The 18,782-nt window shown below is 49.8% G+C and overlaps 1 protein-coding gene across 3 annotated transcripts in view; it reads left to right on the top strand.

Moving 5' to 3' along the window:
* The first annotated feature begins 266 nt into the window (after nt 1-266).
* The window catches only part of LOC103658486 (myosin phosphatase Rho interacting protein), a 148,790-nt gene continuing 130,274 nt past the window's right edge, over nt 267-18,782 (top strand). For all 3 annotated transcript variants that reach the window (XM_040630170.1, XM_040630171.1, XM_040630172.1), the window contains exon 1: nt 267-410. In XM_040630170.1, the coding sequence (XP_040486104.1) occupies nt 288-410 (123 nt within the window). In that variant the 5' untranslated portion in view covers nt 267-287. The remainder of the gene's footprint in view (nt 411-18,782) is intronic.

The following is an 18,782-nucleotide window of genomic DNA, read 5'->3' as shown; positions in this document are numbered from 1 at the left end:
CGCGCCGTCGCGCTTGAGGAGAGGCTCCGGCCTCGCATCCCGATGCCCGCGAGGCCGCCCTGACCCGCCGGGGGGGCGCGCGCCGCGGCCGGGCCTGCGTCCGGCGGCCCGGCTGCAGGCGGCTGGCCGGCGGGGGCATGCCGCGGCGCCCGCGCTGAGCTCCGGCTTGAGTCCGCCCCGAGCCCGCCGTATGGTGCCGCCGCCCGCCAGCCGCCGTCCGCCGTCCGCCGCGGAGCGCGCGCCGGGCCGGGCCGGGCCGCCGGGCCTGTGCCGCCGCCGCGCCGACCATGTCGGCGGCCAAGGAGAACCCGTGCAGGAAATTCCAGGCCAACATCTTCAACAAGAGCAAGTGTCAGAACTGCTTTAAGCCCCGCGAGTCGCATCTCCTCAACGACGAGGACCTGACGCAGGTGAGCGGGCGGGGGTCCCGGAGCCGACCCGGAGGTGGAGACCGGTCTGCCCAGGCGGCCCCTGACCCCCGGCGGCCCTTCGGGCCAAGCTCTCCCGGCGCGCAGCCGCCCCGCGTGATGGTGTACAAGCAGTCGTCAGGAGGCCGGCAGGTGACCTCGCCAGGGGCTGGCGCCTTTTCCCCAGATTCTGACGCCCGTGAGACCACCATCCTGCTGTGGACAGGAGACGGACGTTACCCAGTTCCCGAGGCGGGCGGGGGTGGGGGTGCCTCTGAAGGCTCCCGGGGAAAATAAAAACGGAGCAGAAAAAAATGTACGTTAGTCCTGGGGAGGGTAGTGAGGATGGAGATGGGGGGGGAGGGAGGGAGCGGGAAGTGTATTGATAGAGCCGGGACAAAGGGAAAATCCTCAAGTATGCCGAAAAAATAACATCCTTTCCCGTTCCCATAGCCCTGCCGTGTGATTCATGCTTTTTGGGTGACTCAAAAATGCCTGGTTTTTCTTAGGAGGAACAAAGCGCTTGGGGATTGCTTGCCGCTTCGCAGTACCCCCCATAGAGTCCGTTTTAGGACCCGACTTAGACTTGTCCACCCGGAGTGGCCAAGGGAGCAGGGCTGTCTGGGTGGACTGTGGGCTTCCCTCTTGTCAGACCCAGTTTGCCCGTTTTCTAAATCATTGTCACTGTCAATGATGGGAGAGGGGTGGTGAAGGGTCCTGAAGTGGGGGGGGGGAGGGTCTTGCTCTTGAACTTAAACTGGAGGGCTTTTCCTTGATGGGAGAGCTGGGGGCTCCTCTTCCCACCCTTTCTCCTATCTCTCTGGTCGCTTGGCAAGGAATAAAGAGACCTGCGGGCCTTCGGGAAAGTCCGTTCACTTCTCCTGGCCTTATCTGTCATTTGAGTGCTTTGGACTAGTTCGGTAGCTCCCCAACCTGCATCAGAGTCACAGTCTAAAAATACAGAGTCCTGGGGCCCCATTCCTGGAGTGATACAGGAGATGAAGGAATTTGTATTGTAACAGTTCCCTAAGAAGTTGGGCTGAAGTCCCCACTGCCCTTTGGGAACCCCTGTACTGGTTACTCTCTGAGCCCCCAGTGTTCCCGAGAATCCTCAGGATCCCGAGGATTCTCTGGAAACACTTGGAGGTCCTTGGGCTATGCAGATTCCTTGGATTTCCTGACCTAGCCTGTCTACAACCCCTTGGGATGTGTCTGTGGCCCTTCCTTGCCTCTCCCCCAGTCCCAGTGTTCTTCAGAGCTTTCTCTCGTTCCCCCCCTCCCCCAGTGAGGCCAGGGGAGCTCCCTTCACATTCCAGTCCAGTGTGACCTAGTTGTAGCCGCTCCTTTTGCAGAAGAACCCCTTAGATGGAAAACATTGCTTTGAAGTGTACAGCCTGGCTGTTTTTAATGCTACTTAAGTACTCACAGGGTTTGAATTGTTTACATGGCAGACCAGAGTAGGGTGGCAGGGCAGGGGTTATGGCCTAAGACATGGTGTCTTCCTCTGAGATCAGAATCCCAGCAGCCAGGAAAAGACTCCTTTCATCTAAAACCAAAAAAAGCTTAACCGAACACTCAGGGCTACAGTCATAGATTTTTGGGTTGGACGGCCAGGTCAGTTTGGGAAGAGTAGAACTTCGCTTCCTGGTAAGGTATTCTGGGTTGGGCTTTACAGGGACACACTCTCTTCTCAACCGAATGCCTTTTTGGGGGGAAGCAGTTATGTGGTGATGAGGGCCTTGGCCCAGGAGTCAGGAGACCTTTTTTCTGTCCTCACTGTCACTTTCAGCTGTGTGACCTTGAGTAAGTCCCTTTGCCTTTGTATAGTTTCTTTTCCTTTTCTATAAATTGGGAGTAGGGATCCCTAGCTTTCTCTCACTCTGTGAAAGCAAGGCATGGTAGCTTATTAAACTCTTTTCTCTTACAATTTAACAAACAAACAAAAATCACCCACAGAATAGTAAACTTGGATTTAGGAAGTTTATGGGCTTGGCAAGGGTTGTTTTGAGAGAGTTTCCTGGTTATCCCAGGCAACTGCCAAAATTGGTAGATTGGATCGTAAGGACTGTTTTCTTATTCTTAGGCTTAGATAAACTGGAATGGGCTCTGCCTATTTGAGTCGAATCTGTTAAATTTTCTTTAAAAAATCTGTTGATTATTAATTGGATCAAGAGAGAGTGTTGCAGATTTAAAGTACTGTACTCTTCAACTTTATTCACAGTCGAATGGTGGATTTTAAACAGGCTTGAGTCCTCCAGGGCACAACTGGGATGGTAGTTTCTGAAATAATGAGTGGGGTTATTTGTGCCGGTAGAGATTAGGCCAGCCTTCTACCTCCTGGGATCTTTCAGGAAGAAACTGCTCTTGAAAAGTGAAGGAGGGAGACTAAGGGCTGTTGCCAACAGCTTTAGCTGCTACTCTCTGCATCCGGCCTCCCCCAGCCTTACTCTCATCCTCTTGGCTCCATTAGAAAACCTCAGCCAATTGGTTCCCATCACTCTCCCCCAAGGCCCTGCTTCCTGCTGCCCCTCCCTGCCCTGAGCTTATTTTAGACCTTCAAGGCTGGAGGATAGATCAGCGATCTTTGAGGCCACCCCCTCTTTAAGGCGTTTATCCTTCAGTCCTGTGCATTTCTCTACATGCATATGGACTCGAATACACGGTTGAAACCCTTACTTAACCCAAACTATATATGTATTTGCTCTGCAACGTATTTTTTTTTGTGTGTGTGCTTAGTACATGTCTTACAGCTCTCTTCATGGTCCGACATATAAATATCCCAAAATGGTTTTGCAGATTTTGCCAACAGGGAAGGATCATATTTTAACCATTCCCTTATTGATGGACAGCAAGGTTACTTCTGGATTTTGCTGTTACAAACGGTGAATGCTTTGGCGAACAGTTTTCTAAATGCTTTTGGGTGAGTGTGTGCGTGCACGAATGCAAGTATTTCTCTGGGGGCAGATAGCTAAAAATAGAATGGCTGGGTTGACATCAAGCACATTGAATTTTTTTTTTTTTTTTTACAGATATCACTAAATTGTCTTCCAAAAAAGGCTGTGTCATAGCATTGCCAGAATTGGGTATTATCAGATGATTTAATTCTTTAATAATTTCCCTAATTACCAGTGAGGTTAAGCCTCTTTTTTACCATATTTATGGTGTATGTTTTGTTTCTTGTGTGGACTGCCCATTCATACTGTTTGCCTGATTTTCTGTTGGGTTGATCCCCTCCCCCCTCCCCCCACCACCACCCCAGTAGGTTTGTAGGAGCTTTCCATCTGTACTCTAGGTCAGGGGTCCACTGATTTTCTCTCTACAAGGCCAGATAGTAAATATTTTAGCCATGTGGGCCATATGATCTTTGTGGCAACTATATAACTTTGCCATTGTAGTGTAAAAGTCATAGTGCAAAGCCACTTTAGACAATACATAAACGTATGAGTATAGCTGTTTCTGATAAAACTGTATTTACAGAGTTACAGAGACAGGCAGCTGATAGGGTTTGGCCTGTAAGCTCTAGCTTGCTGACCCCTGCTCTAGATCTTAATCTGAACCTGTCCTGTATTGCACGTATTTTCTCCCACGGTGTCCGTTCTAATGTTATATATATAGTCGTTTCTCTTTTTCATATAGTAGTTTTAAATAAGAATGCAGTTAGATTTCCATTTTTTCTAGTTTATAGTTTTATTTTAGTGCTTATGACGGTCTTTTTTTTTTTCAAAATTATAAACTATTCTCATGTGTGTAGTTCCCTTATAGTTATTTTTATGCCTAACTTTCTAATCCATTGGAGTTTTGTCTTAGGAAAATAATTTCGGCATAAAAGTAGGAGCTCTAAAAGATTGTCTTGAATAGTCCAGATAAATTATAGTAAAGGTCTGTGTTGGCCAGGATGGAAGGAGTCATCAGACACTAGGGACAGAATATTGGTGGTTGATTGGAAGTGGGGATTGAGGAGACCTAAGTACCTTCAACAAAGACTGAGAATAACAGATAGGGAGTAGGTTTGTGGGGTGGGGAGGAGACAAAATTAATACAGTGAATTTGAGCCCATGGAGGTGGAGGTCTAGTTTGGTCCTTAGGTGGAGACACCCGCTCAGGCAAGCAGGTGGTTAGAGGTAGATGAGGGCTGTGGGACTGGTAGGAATTCTGAAATCGTGGGAGTGAGTGTAGTCAGTCACTCAGGAGGCCATGTAGAGTGAAACGAGGGGGAGCAGGTGGAGAGGTGAATCAGGGGTTTGCAGTCAGTGGGAGTAGAAGGTCTGGAGCCCAGGGTTCTTGGCTCCCAGGTCCTCGTCCCAGCCATAGTGTGGGTTTCTGGGGTTCGTCGTGGGTATTCATTTGCCGTGATGTTTCATCCTTCTGCCAACTTGTACGACTTCAGGCATGCCTTTTGTGGAAGGAGTCATTGCATCTGAACTTAAGTTCTAGTTCCTTCTACTACTGTTTTTGTTGTGGGATCTTGGCTGGGTTGTTTTCTCTCCTCAGGCCTCAGTTTTCCCATCTGGAGAATGAGGAGCTTGGTCTTGATCTCTGCCAGGGCTCTTCCAGTCCTCCTGCATCTCCTCTCAGACTTCTCCGTCTAATTGTGCCCTCGCTGTGTGGCATTCCAATGCCAGGGCTGCTTGGGGTCTTGGGGTGAGAGGCCTATACACAGAGGTGGGTGGGTTAGGACTTGAATCATTTCATTGACTTTCCCTTTATCCCTGTGACATTCTTAGAAATTCTAGGGCATGGAACTTCTTTATTTCACTGAACATTTATCTTGTAAGCAATGGGGAGATTTCATGCCCACCCTTTTGAGAACATTTATAATTTATGTGCACATTGGTAGATGGTTTGGCAGGGGCTATGTCAGAAATCCCAGACCTTACAAATGGCCAACAAGCACAGGAAAAGGTGGTCAGTATCATTAGTCATTAGGGAAATGCAGATCAAAACTATAGTGAAATATTACTTTACACCCACCAGGAGGGCTGTATTAAAAAAGGGAAGGTAGTAAGTGTTGGTGTGGAGAAATTAGAACCCTTATGCATTGCTCATGGGAATGGAAAATGGTGCAGCCACTGTGGAAAATAGTTTGACATTTCTTCAAAAGAATTACCATATGACCCAGTAATTCCACTCCTAATGTGTATCCAAAATAACAGGGAACAAGTATTCAAACAAATACACCCATGCATGTTTGTAATAGTACAGTTCATAATAGCCAAAAAGGTAGCAGCAACCCCAGTAGCCGTCAGTGGATGAATGGGTAAACGTGGTGGTATATCCCTATCATGGACTCTTCAGTTATAAAAAGGGAATTAAGGACTGACCAGCCTGCAATGTGATGGACCTCAGACACGTGTTAACTGAAAGAATCAGGCACAAAGATGACATACTGCACGGTTCCATTTACATGAAATGTCCAGAATAGGTAGAGCCATGGAAATGGAAGGCAGATTAGTGGTTACCAGGGTTCTTGAGGAGAGAGGAGTGCCTGCTAATGGGGTCGGGGTTCTCTTTGAGGGAGTGACTAGATGTCTTAGAACATGGTAGAGAAGCTGGTTGCAAAGCATTGTGAATGTATGAAACGTCTCTGACTTGTTCACTTTAAAATGGTTAATTTTACAGTAGGGGACTTTTACCTCAATTTTTAAAAATGAGCACGCAAGAATTGCTCACACGCATGCATCGCAAACCTGTCCTCTGCTCCTGGTGTCATTGGAGTGAATATCTGATTGTTTTAGAGTCTAGACCAGGGGATTGACCAATTTTTTCTTAAAGGGCCGGATACTAAAAGATTTAGGGTTTGTAGGCCAAAATTGAAGAGTTTATGAAGGTACTTACATAATCACGTAGAAATGTAAAAGCTGTTCTTGGTTTTGGGACCTTAAAAGAAAAGAAAAGAAAAAAAAAAAAAAAACACCCCAGGGGCTAGATTTGACCTATGGGTTAGACTAGCCCTGTGCTGTAGGGCTGTAACGTGAGCCACATTTGTAATTAAAAATTTCCTACTTGCTACATTAGAAGAGTAAAAACAAGTAGATGAAATTAATTTTAATTATATCTTATTTAACCTCACATATCCAAAATACCATTTCAACATGTGAAGAAGTTATTATTTTACCTTTTCGGCACTTTTTGGTTCAGGCTGGCCACTTTCTGGGAGCTCAGGAACCACATGTGGCTGGTGCCCACCCTGGGGCCCTTGAGACCCTCAGGGGAAGTACTGAGTGGAAGGGCTGTGCTTGTGGGTTTTTCCTCTCTCTTGGGGGTGTCTTGCAGACAGCCTGTGTCAGGGGATTCCTGGAACGGTTCTCTCCTGCTGTTACTCCTGTTTGTGTCCTCTGCTTGGTGTCTCTTGCCAACTTTTGGGGCTGCTTTCTTTGAACGGCACATCTTCTTACGGACTCCTTTTAGCGGTGTTTGAGGGCTCTTTGGCTCTGATCCCCACTCCCCCTCTGGAAGCAAGAGAAAGGAGGGTGCCGGTAGGGCCTGTCCTGGAGGGAGCTGGTGAGAGCCTGGGGGGCAGGCTGGCATGCCCCCTCCAGGCATGCTGCTGGCTGCGGTCACTGCATTCTGACACAGCCCTTTGTGTTTGGGAGTGTTTTGCAGCTGTATTCTAGCTGCTTTTTTCCCTGTGTTCTAGCCTGCTACTTGACCTTTCTCTCTGAGTTCTTTTTCCTTTGCCACACAGAAGGACTACAATCAAAGACCTATGTTCCATTCTTGGCACAGACATGCAGGGTGACCCAGGAAGGTCACTTAGGTTCTCGGAGTCTCGTTTTCCCACCTATAAAGCTGGTGCCCCCATTCTGTTTCCAGGGAGTGGTCTGCTAATGGAATGGATGGAAGGTGCTGGCCAGGCCTGTGGAGGTTGCTGAACCCCCTTTGTGGTAATTAATATTCCAGGAAGCACGCTGACAGCCTGTTGTGTGGGGAGTAGCTTTTGTTTGGGCTGTTTCCTGATTACTAGAACCCTGATGCTGTTTAGCTGAAATAAAGAAATTTGACTGGGAATGTTTATCTTTAAATTGTTCCCAAGCTGCCATTTAGTCTTGAAAGAGAAGAGACCTTGCAACCAGAGAAAAGAGACGAGAGAGGTTACATCCTCCGGCCAACAAGCACTGGATGCTAATTGAGAAGCATTTAACCTGAGAAAACAGGCTTTTCCTTTAGGCTTGGCAACTCACTCTCCGAGTCTCCCTTTCCCATCTGAAATGACACAGTTGGACCAGGTCAGTAGTTTTCAGACTTGCACTAAATCACACGGCCTTCACTCAGAGGAATCTCCTATGGAAATGCCATGTGTGAAACAGAAAAAGTGACATGGTTCTGGGTGACATGAGGTTGGAGCCTGGAACTTGGCCGCTCAGCCACCTCTGCTTCCTGCCTGTGGGGCCCCCGGTCATCTCTGGAGGCTGGGCGGGGGGCAGGTTTGAAACCTGCCCCAGACTTTGTGGTTCCTCCAGTTTTAGCAGCTTAGGCTTCTGTGAGATGATCTGTAGACGATCTCACAGCTGCCCTGGCATGGAAGCTCTGAATGCCCAGCCTCACCGCTCCCTTTATATTATCACTTCCTTTGGGGGCAAGAGAGCTAGTGGGTTGATTTGCTGGCATTTTATCTCTGGAGACTGGAACTGGAATCTTCCAGACCACTTGCTGGTTTTCCATCAGGGTCATCCTAGTTCACATGAAACCACAGCCTGGTTTTTGCCTGGAGCCTGTAATCCTTCCAGCTCCCTTCTCCCCTCATGCTCAGCTTGGCGCCTGCACCCTTTGCTGGGTGGTGGCCTGCCTGGTCTTTGGGGGGAGCTTGCAGCGGGAGTGAGCAGATGGGCGCATCGAATCCTCCGGAGCCTTCATTGTGCTGCGTCACGTGCCGTGTACTGTGATCGTCCCGTTCCACTCTCAGCAGCTGGGGAGGGCCGGTAGCAGCATGGGCGCTGTAGAGGGGGGACGTGGAGTCTCAGGGAGGTGGAACTGCCTGTCCGAGGTCGCCGAGCTGCCTAGTGGTGGGGCTGGGACGTAGAACCTAGTTCCACACCGTTCCCGTGCCAGCCTTTGTGAGACTGGGAACCTGTCTTCCCTCCTCTTGGGAAAGCTGCTTGAACTTATTCCCCTGGTACTATTGCTGTAGGAGGCTGGGCTATTGCAAACAAAATCAAAGCTGCGCAATGGACTTCTACTTCCTAGCCCTGGGAGGAGGGGCCTGCAGGGGCCGGGCGATACCCACCCCCCATAATTAAGCAGGTGAGGGGTTGTCCCCAATTAACGGATGGGGCTGCTGAGACCCAGTTCAGTGACCTGCCTAGGTTACAGGAAGGCCAGTGTGGGTTTTTCCAAAGTTCTCTTTGACCTCCCTGTGTCTGATAAAAAGTGTTAACCTTTGCTATCAGAAACAGGGCCTTGCCCTGACATGGATTTCTTAGTAGCTGGGGTACATGTGGGGAGGGTAGTGGTACAGGACATTTCACAGGTCATCACGTAGGCCAAAATCTTCTCAGCCTTAGGGTAGCCCCATGTCCCCCAGCGGGCTGCCGGCCTGTGGCAGTGACCACACCTTTGGCACAGCCCTGAACAGGAAGCACTGCTTTTCCCCTAAGGAATTCAGAATCAGGAAATATTGTGTCCTTGATCTCTGTAGGTCCTAAAGCACTGGTTTTATCAGACAGACCAGGGAGGCTGTGTGGCACCCTTCAGACACAGTGTCTTACCTCCAAATGGTCCTGGCCAGTAGCTAAAGGGGCCGGAGGAAGGGGGAGCAACTTCCAGGAGTCCCAGTTGAACCAGAGAAAGAGTCCACGTCTCCTGGGTCTCCAGGTGCCACAGCCAGAGCTTCTGGAGCTGGTGAGTGACCTGGGTGTGGGGAGCCTCAGGGCTCAGTGGGATTGGGGCGTTCGTTTGTCTTCCGCTTGGAGACCTGCTCTGACCTAGAAATCTGACACAGTCCCACTTTTCATTTAATGCGCTCACGTAAGGGAGTGGAAGGGTCGACATTAGGGGCTTTCAGCTCAGACTTGGGTTCACATCCTGGCTCTGTTTTTATGCTGATGGAGCAGGTCACTCAGAGTTTCAGTGTCTCTGTCCTTCCTCTGAAAACTGGGGACTGTATAATGTCCTGGGTGCCTGTGATGGTGGCGAAGATGATGCAAGAAGTGGCAAGCGCCGGATTTGTAAATGCTCGGGTACCTGGGGGGCGCTCAGGAAGTGGGGTTCGTTTTCTCCAACACAGGCCCGGAGAGGGGACCTGCCTCCATGGTTTTGTGGGACAGCTGACCCTCTAGCTCCATTTCTTGTCTACCTCCACGCCCACAGATCAAAAGCCCAAGCTGCCTCCTCTCCTGCTGAGCTGCTTGGCACACCCTAGCAACTTCCTCACAGTAGCCCCTCGGGATCAGAAAGGCCATAGTCAGTTTGCTTCTGTGGGTTTGATTTTCAGAACATGTTCAAGTATAAAGATTGAACTGTTTTTTTGTGTTTTGTTTTGTTTTGTTTTTTGGTGTTTTTTTTTGTTTTGTTTTTAATGGAGCTGGTTTTAAGAATTTGTAGAGGATAGGAAGTGAAGAGGCCAGGTGCCATTAGCCTAAGACCTACCATTAGAGGGCATGGGCTGCTCCAGAGGGTAGTGGTCAGCACAACAGTCACCTCCGAGCCCCTGCCAAGCTCCGAGAAGTACATAGTGCAGGTCCCATGGATGGCGGTGGCGGATCCTGATTTCAGAAGTCACTTTGCACGAAGTGTCTGAGTTGTCATCAACAAGGTAGGAGAGGATTAAGAGAAGCCACTATACTGCTGGTGTCCTTGGGACAGTTGTCTGGGAATCAAAGTCCTTGTGCCCCTGGGCCTGGTGAAACAGCTGGAAGGTAGAGGGCAGCGCAGTTCTTGCCCCAAATTGATGGGCAGGTGGGTGGGAGATGTGGGCAGGGCATGTCCTGGCCCTTTGGTCCCCAGCATTGATTCACTCACCTCAGCCAGCAGGTCCGTCCTTCCTGTCTCTCTGCTGCTCCCCAGGCTTTACAAATCCCACATGCTTCCAGGGAGGGGGTTCTCTAGGGTCTAAACAGGTAGAAGAGGTTCCTCGTGAGAGCCTGTGGACAACTCTTCTAACAGGCAGATGCCATCTCAGCAAGCAGCCTGCTGACTCCATTTCCACATCTCCCTTCCTGCTTCGAAACTCTGTGAGCTTAGGGGTCCTCTTTGGGGGAGTTGGACCAGCTAGGGTGGTCATGCAGCCGCCTGTGGTGTGGAGGTTTTCCTGTACTTCAATCGAAGGAGCAGTTCACGTGCTCTGGGATTATTTATTGTGGAGGTGGTGGCATTTGTAGCTAACAGTAATTGCTGTGTACCAGGCCACTGTTAACTCATTTATATTCACAGTGGCCTTATGAAGTAGAGAGATAAGAAACCTGAGCTGGAAAGAAGTCGTGTGACTTGCCCAAGGGCAATACTGTAAGTGGTAGAGCTGGGATGCAAACCCGGACAGTCTGACGCAGGGTCTCCTCCTTCTACTCTTTCCTGCACTGTCCTGAATGGGGTCAGGTGGGCCTTCTGGACATTAGATTTCTAGTCGTGTGTGGCCTTCCTGTCCAGGAGCCAGGGGCTGTCCTGCTGGCAGGGTGAGTATGTGTGCTAGGAAGGGGAGGATGGCGAGAGGATGAGGCCTAGGCTGAACTTATTTATATTTCCTGTCTTTTTTCCTTCTCATGGCACTTTCCCATCCTACCTGTTTCTTAATGGGAAGCACTGCTTTTTGAGGGAGAGGGTGAGACTCTTGACTGCAGAGCTTTCCTGCAAAGCCCCAGAAATGTGTCCCCACGCATTCTGTAGCATTCCTCCCTTTGCCACGAATGGCGTCATGTTCCAAAAATCCCGCGGCCATGGGCTCCTTGTCAAGACCGAACAGGGAAGAGGCTTTTTAAAATGTCACTTTCTCCCTCTTCCTCCAGCTGTTGCAGTCCAGGGAGGAGCCCTGAGCATGGGTTGGACTTGCAGGGCATGTGTGTGGGCAGAGGGGTGAGCGGGCAGCTGAGCTGGGAAGTGTGGGAGGGGATGACGGAGAGTGGGCCATCAGCTGTGTGCCCGCACCCTCTGTGTGTCTGGGATCTAGGGAGCTCCGTGTGTGGGTTTTGTTTGGGGTTTTTTGTTTTTTGTGTTTTGTGTGTGTGTGTGTGTTTTTTTTTTTTGAGGTGAAATTCACATAATGTGAAATTAACCATTTTAGAGTGTGCAATTCCGTTGCATTCAACACATTCATAGTATTGTGCAAACACTACCAGTCTATAGTTTAAGACGTCTCATCACCCCAAAAGAACACCCATAACTATTAGGCTGTTACTCCCCACTCCTGGTCCTCAGCAACCACCAGTCTCCTTTCTGTCCTTACAGCTTTACCTATGCTGGAAGTGTCATTAAAGTGGATATAGAATATGCAGCGTTTAGTCTGGCCTCTTGTACTTAGTATGTTTCAGAGTTCATCCATTGGTAGCATGAATCAGTACCTCGTTGGGTTTTTTAATGGCTGAATAATAGTCCAGTATATGGGCATAACACATTTAGATTACCTGTTCACCTACAGATGGATGCTTGGGCTGTTGCCACATTTTGGCTGTTGTGGTTAGTCCTGCTGTGAACGTTCATGTACACGTTTTATTTGAACATCTACTTTCAGTTCTTCTGGGTAGAGACCTAGGAGTGGAATATCCAGGTCCCGTGGTAATCTGTCAGTGAGCTGTGTTTCGAATCAGCACATCAAGCCAGATGCCAGCATTGCAGACTGCCGGGTGGGAGGACAGAGCATATGGTGCTGCCCAGACCCCGGTGTTCCTCATTTGTAGGAGTCTAGGATGGAGAACTGGGGGTACGGGGCAGCCCTCAGGGTTACAAGCATGGTGTGCAGCATCGAGGAGGTCGTAGAGGTGCTGTGCCCATGCACCCGGGTGGCTGAGCTGCTTTGAGTGTCAGTCCCTCCTTTCCTTTTTATCTAACCTGAAGATGAGTGGAGCTGCCAGGAAGGAGCTAAGTGGGGGCTTCAATATTGGTGGGAGGGAGCTGAGGGAGCATAGGAGTGGAAAGCCAGACAATGTAGGGAGCCGCTGGAGTGCTCTAGTGGTGAGATTCATGGGGAACTGCTGCTATTGGGCTTCCAAAAGATGTTGGGGTCACTTAGAGGGAAGAGATGATCTGGCCTGTTCACTACTCTGTTATCAGTTTTCAAACTTTATGTCTTTAGGAGTAGAGCACAGAGCCCCTTGAAACAACATGGAACTCACATATGTGAGGGACGGGAGGAGAGGACGATGCCACCTGTGAGCCCACCCCCACCCCGAGCCCCGGCCCACCCCACGCTCTGCAGTGGCTCCTGAAGCACCACCTCCCATTGTCTCCGCTGTTTGAAACTCACTGTTTTACCCTGACCCCCGCATTAATACTTTTTAATAGAGTGAAATATTCGATGCATACAAAAGAACGTAAGTCGCATCTACGTACAGTATACGTACAGGATTCCTAAGGAACACTCAAGATGCTTGGTTGTTCCAGTGTTTCAGCCTCCCTCAGTGGCTGGCCTCCAGCCGAGGGACCCATACTGGGTGTTGCCTGTGTGGATGGAGCCCAGTGCCCTCTCCAGGCCTCCCCTCCTCAGCAGAGCCTTGCCTCGCCCAGAGGAAGGGTTCCCTGTCTGGTGTGTGGGGGAGTCCCGTTTCATTTCCAGATGCACTATATGTAGTACAGCTGCTGTGGTCAGTCTGGTGGGAAATAAGCAGCCTTTTAAGGTAGTGCTGTGGAGGAGGAAGGAGTCGGAGTAGAAACTTAGAGATGGACCTGAAAGCTCATTTGTGTTGTGACAGCATGAGCAGAGTGCTGAGGGAAGCAGGGGTGTGGGGGCAGGACGGGCCAGCCACTGACCTGAGGATTTGCAGGGGTGGGGGTGGGATGATGGTCAAGGCCAGTGGTTCTCAAACTTTTTGTTTTGGGGACTCCTTTATGCTCTTGATTGTTGAGGCCCTCAATGGGCTTTTGTTTATGTGGGTTACATCTGTAGTATTTGTTGTGCTAGAAATTAAAACTGAGAAATGTTTAGAAATTTATTAATTTATTTAAAAATAAAATAAACCTGTTACATGTTCACATAAATAACGGGTATATTTTGAAAAATTACTTTTCTAAAACAACAAATAAATCTGCTAAGAAGAGCCACACCATTTTACCTTTTTTGCAAATCTCCATAACATCTGTCATCATGAAAGACAGCTGGATTCTCCTGTCTTCTGCACTTCGTCTATTGTGATGTCATGTCACATAGCCTCTGGCAAACTCTGCTCTACACCGGGGAGAGAATGAAAGTGAGGAACGGAGATGAGGACTTCATAAAATAGTTTTGGCTCGTGGACCCCCCAAAGGGTCCTAAGGACTGTGGTACTTTGAAAATCACTAGTCTAGCTCAAGTAGGAGCATTTGCTGGAAGGCCATGATGGGAGTGGCAAGGAGGACTCCTGTCATGATGGAGCTGACGCAGGTGCAGAATCCGGGCGAGGGCCCAAGGCAGCCCCCTCAGAGTGATGTGTCACACGTGCAGAGGGCAGAAAGTGATAAGGGGGCCACTGGGGACAGTGCCCGCTCTCTCCAACGGCAGGCGCGCTCCAGGACTGGCTCACCCTTACTTCCTGCCGCCAAGGGCTGGCTCTCTGAAGAGTAAATGAAATGCAGGTACACGGCATGTGGTAGGGACTCAAGGTGAAGAGTATGGGGTAGGTTATATTCTCCTGAGTGCACAGACAGGCGTCTGAGGCTCAGAGAAGGAGGTTGCTTTGCGGTTACATTCCACCAGTGCACTCTGCAACTCCTGGAGGGGAGGGGTCAGAGGTGCCTGGAATGTTTTAGGATGGAGATTAGACTAGTGACGGGGCTGGGTTCTGTTGTGGGGAGCGAGGGGCAGCCAAGGACTAACAGACGGGGGCAGGCAGCTCTCCTTGGGGCTCTGTCACTGATTAGCTTTGTGGCCAGAAGGCGAGATGACCCCGATCTTTTCATCTGTTCATTTAGCGGTGCTTGGTAATTTCTAGGACCCCAGCCCAGTTCCTGACCTGGAGCTCTGGACATGTGAGTTGGAAGGAAGCATGGCAGTGGCCAGGTGGCACTTCTCCTTTCCCTGGAGATGCAGGGTTGGGGCTTGGGTCAGAAGTCAGGGCTGCGAGGGAGATTCAGGTTCCTTGGTCTCAGAGTGATGGTTGGACCCTGAGCCCTCTAAGCATGTGCGTGGGAAGGGGATTCAAGGGTATCTTGGAGGCCGGAGAGGTCTGTGTGATACAGTTTGGGATTATTTATTTATTTATTTGAGAGACAGCATGAGAGGGGGAGGGGCAGAGGGAGAGGGAGAAGCAGACTCCCCACTGAGTGGGGAGCCCAATGTGGGGCTCCATCCCAGGACCCAAAGGTAATGAATGACCTGGGCCAAAGTCAGATGCTAGCCAACTGAGCCATCCAGGCTCCCCTCCCTAAATTTTAGGAAGAAGTTTGGATCAACCCTCAGAATTTTCATCAGGAAAATTACCTCTTCTTTTTGAGACTACAGTGCTCCTCAACCAGGTCCTGCCCCTTGAATTCAGTGGCTGTACAGGAATTTCGATGTCTATAGTGTTAAGTAAGGGAGTTTTCCCTATGGACTCAGATCTTTCAGCTATACCACAATCTTTGTTATGACTATATTTTTTATGGCCTCTGTTAAAGAAAATATTTTCTCTGCCCCTTTCTTCTCTCCATCAACGTGGAAAGGCTTTATGGAAAGGCCTATGTCTGTTTCCTTTGAGATGTTTTCAGCTTGAGATCTGGTCTGTGTGGCTAGTACCGCGTGCTGCTGAGTCTGCTTACGGGGAGCCTCTTGGGAACCCCCTTCCAGTATCTCCTTCAACCAGTTTTCCTTTTTTTTTTTTTTTTGGCTTTTGAAGAGTTCATTTTCCACACTTTACATTGATAAGGGGTGTTTACCTCTTCGACCTTGAAAAGCCATCACCAAACTTATATATCAACGTTCACAGCCACCAAAAGGTGGAAATGACTCCAGCGTCCAGCAGCAGATGAATAGATAAACAAATTGTGGTATGTTCATAAACGGAATATTATTTGGCCATAAAAGGGAGTAAAACACACACACATACCACAGCGTGGATGAACCTTGAAAACATCATGCTAAGGAAAGGGAACAGTCACAAAAGATCTCTCGTCATCTGATTGCATTCATACGCAAGGTCCAGAATAGGCAAATGTATACATACAGAAAGTAGATTAGTGGTTTAGGGTGTGGGGTGGGGGTGGGGAATCGAGGGTTTAGGGAATGACTGCTAAAGATTACAGGGTTTCGGGGCGCCTGGGTGGCACAGCGGTTAAGCGTCTGCCTTTGGCTCAGGGCGTGATCCCGGCGTTATGGGATCGAGCCCCACATCAGGCTCCTCTGCTATGAGCCTGCTTCTTCCTCTCCCACTCCCCCCTGCTTGTGTTACCTTTCTCGCTGGCTGTCTCTATTTCTGTCGAGTAAATAAATAAAAAAATCTTTAAAAAAAAATTACAGGGTTTCTTCTGGGGGTGGCAAGAGTTTGGGGTTCTAAAATTGATTGTGCTGATAGATGTCCTGCAAACCATTGAATTGTACTCACTTTTAAATGGGGGAGTTGTATGGTATGTGTATCATACCTCAGTAAAGCTATTACGGAAATACCCCCAAACAGTTACTACCCCACCTCATTCTTGGTTTGTGCTCATAATTCACATCTTACCAAACCATTATCTGACGTCTTCATTTCCCATCTTCTTGTCGTTTTCTGCTTGACATTTGCTGTCCACACGTAGATAATAGCACAGGTTCCACCTCCATTCTACCCTGTCCTGGTTACCCCAGGTCCCACTGGGCACACTGTATGGACATGGTGTTGGCCTCACCCTCTCAGACTTGCGGTCTGGTCAAGTATGTGTCAGCAGCACGGAAGCACTCTCTGCGGAAACCAAGGGGCCATCCGATAACACTTTGTAGAGCTCAGGTCATTGTTTCACCAAATATTTATTTATTGTCTTTGCCTCCGCCCTGTGCTGCTTCTGATTTGCCGAAGGGTGGGACCGTCTGCAGATTGTCTAGAGGTTTGGGGCCTCCGAGCTAGCTCTGGAGGTGTGGGCCCTGATCATACCGAGCCTTGTGGAGTTCCTGGGATGTGCCCTCTCCTCGAACCGTGCTTCCATGACACTGCCAGGCAGGGTGACACTGTGTGTGAGGCCCTGTTGCCTCCTCTGGAGGGAAGCTGGAGCCTCTGCCCGTGCCAGCTGGCCTGACGCTGGCTCAGCTCTGCCTACTTTCCCCAAGCTCACGTCTCTGACTTCAGTTTCTGAAGTTGGTCCTTTGCTCGCCTCTCACAGGAAGTCTCTCCCGGGCCTCCCGTCTCTGCCCCTGGTGCCAAGTTCCTTTCCCTTCGTTCCACTTTTGTGCCTTTGTTTCATTGTGGGTATTTCCGGTGGCTTTCTTATCTTTGCATCGATGGGTTTGCGTCGCGGCCTTTGGCACCAAAGGTCGATAAGCTGCATTTCTCCTGGGTTCCAGGGTCACATGTCTTGGTGTAATTAATAGGGTCCCAACTCTTTCCCCAAAGTATCCCTGTTTGAATGGTAAATTATAGGGTTACTCTACTTTCTCTGGGGTGGGGAGGAGTGGGAGCCTGTGCTCTCCCTTACTGTTTGCACAAGTACGAAAGACTCCTCCTTCCAGGGAAGAGCCCCACAATTTCCGTCAGCTCCTAGAACACCTCAACAATCCATGGTGCCCAGCCAAGCTGTGTGGGCGGCTCTGTGGACGGTGGTTTGTGGTTGGTTCATCCCACAGTGATGAACTCGTCATGGGTGCTGCGCACGCCCAGGCCCTGGACCTCGGCTGCAAGGGTGTCTGGGGAGATGCTGTGTGATGTGCGGGTCAGGACTAGACCCTCCGGGAGACCATGCTTCCTGTTCAGATGGCTCTAGCCTTTACTTTTGGAAGTGGCTCACTGACGTGGAGCAGTGCGGGGTGGTTACAGGCCAGCTAGGGGCCAGGTGGTGGCGGTTCAGAGCCTGCTTAGACAGGTCACTTCAGTGTCCTTGCATGTCAAATGGAGGTGCTGATGGCATATACCTCATAGGTTTGTTGTGAAGATCAGAGAGTACATGAAGGGTGTGCAGCAGTGACCAGCCTCGTACGCTTTGGCTGTTAGCTCTGAGGACAGTGGGAAGCAGGACAGGTGTGACGAAGGGAGGAAACCGATGGGCATTTTTACCTGACTCCCCAGTATGCTCACTTAGATGGAGTGTGTGTCCTCCAGGCCACGTACCGGCTGCTGTCCTGCCGGCCAGGGGACAGCAGCCTTTCTCACTCGGAAGGCCAGGCTTTCGCCCTGGTCACGGCCCTGGGTTCTGCTCACGTTGAATCACCTAGAGTGGCTGTAGTACGATTGTGAGTCTCTTGGTGATGGCCGGTTCTCTGCTGAGGCAGACGACAGGCTCTGGAAGCTCATGCTGACATATGGTGGCCGTAATGAGGAATGTAGTTTGGGTCCAGAACTGAATGTAAAGCAACATCACAGTATTCTCCAGGCCTTGAGACCCCTTGAACAAGTTTAGGAGTCCTAGCGCAGTTTAGTCCACATAGCCTTGTGGGGAACAAGTGTGTGTGTGGCCTCTGAGGGGGTCAACAGTGATGGCCAACACCCTCACTGATGATGACTGGCCCTGGCAGGCTTGTTCTGGAAGAGATGCCCCACTTGCCTGAGGGCTTTGGCCCTGGTAGGCACGGTCAGAGTTGTGTGCTAACCCCCGGTGTGAGCTAGGCAGGTGCGCACCTAGGACACAGGAAGGTTAAGTCCTGAGACTGACTTTCACATGTGCTCCCTTGTCCTCTTACTAACTTACTCTAAATGTCTCGGAGAAGACAGGTGACCTTGAATTCTTCCATGATTTACAAGCTTATAAAGATGGCCAGACAGCTGCTGCCCAGGCGTCATTTCTCCTTTTAGAACCAAAATACAAAAAATATGAACAGCCTGTTTGCTATGAACATTGGAAGTGTTGCCACAGAAACACTTTTGGGGAAAAAAAAAAGGGCAAGGAAACAGCCTCAAAACTACAGGTGTAATAGCTGCAGTTTACACACATTTTGCCCATAGATCCTTTAATGAATCCTCTACCAAGGGCCGTTTGCCCCCCCCCCCCAGCTCATGCTTGAATGCAGGTCCCTATACCCCACCTTTAGCCCAGAGGAATCTTTGCCCCAGGAATTTCCCCAAAGCTGGGATACTGGCCCCCACATGTATGGATCCTTCAGGACTGTGGGACTTTTCCTCTTGAAGAACTTTTATGGGGATGGTCACTGTGCTTGGA

The sequence above is a fragment of the Ursus maritimus genome, unplaced genomic scaffold (assembly GCF_017311325.1).
Source record: "Ursus maritimus isolate PB19 unplaced genomic scaffold, ASM1731132v1 scaffold_14, whole genome shotgun sequence".
Taxonomy (NCBI): Eukaryota; Metazoa; Chordata; class Mammalia; order Carnivora; family Ursidae; genus Ursus; species Ursus maritimus.
Note: the sequence above shows the minus strand (reverse complement) of the source record. Positions and strands in the feature narration are given on the sequence as shown.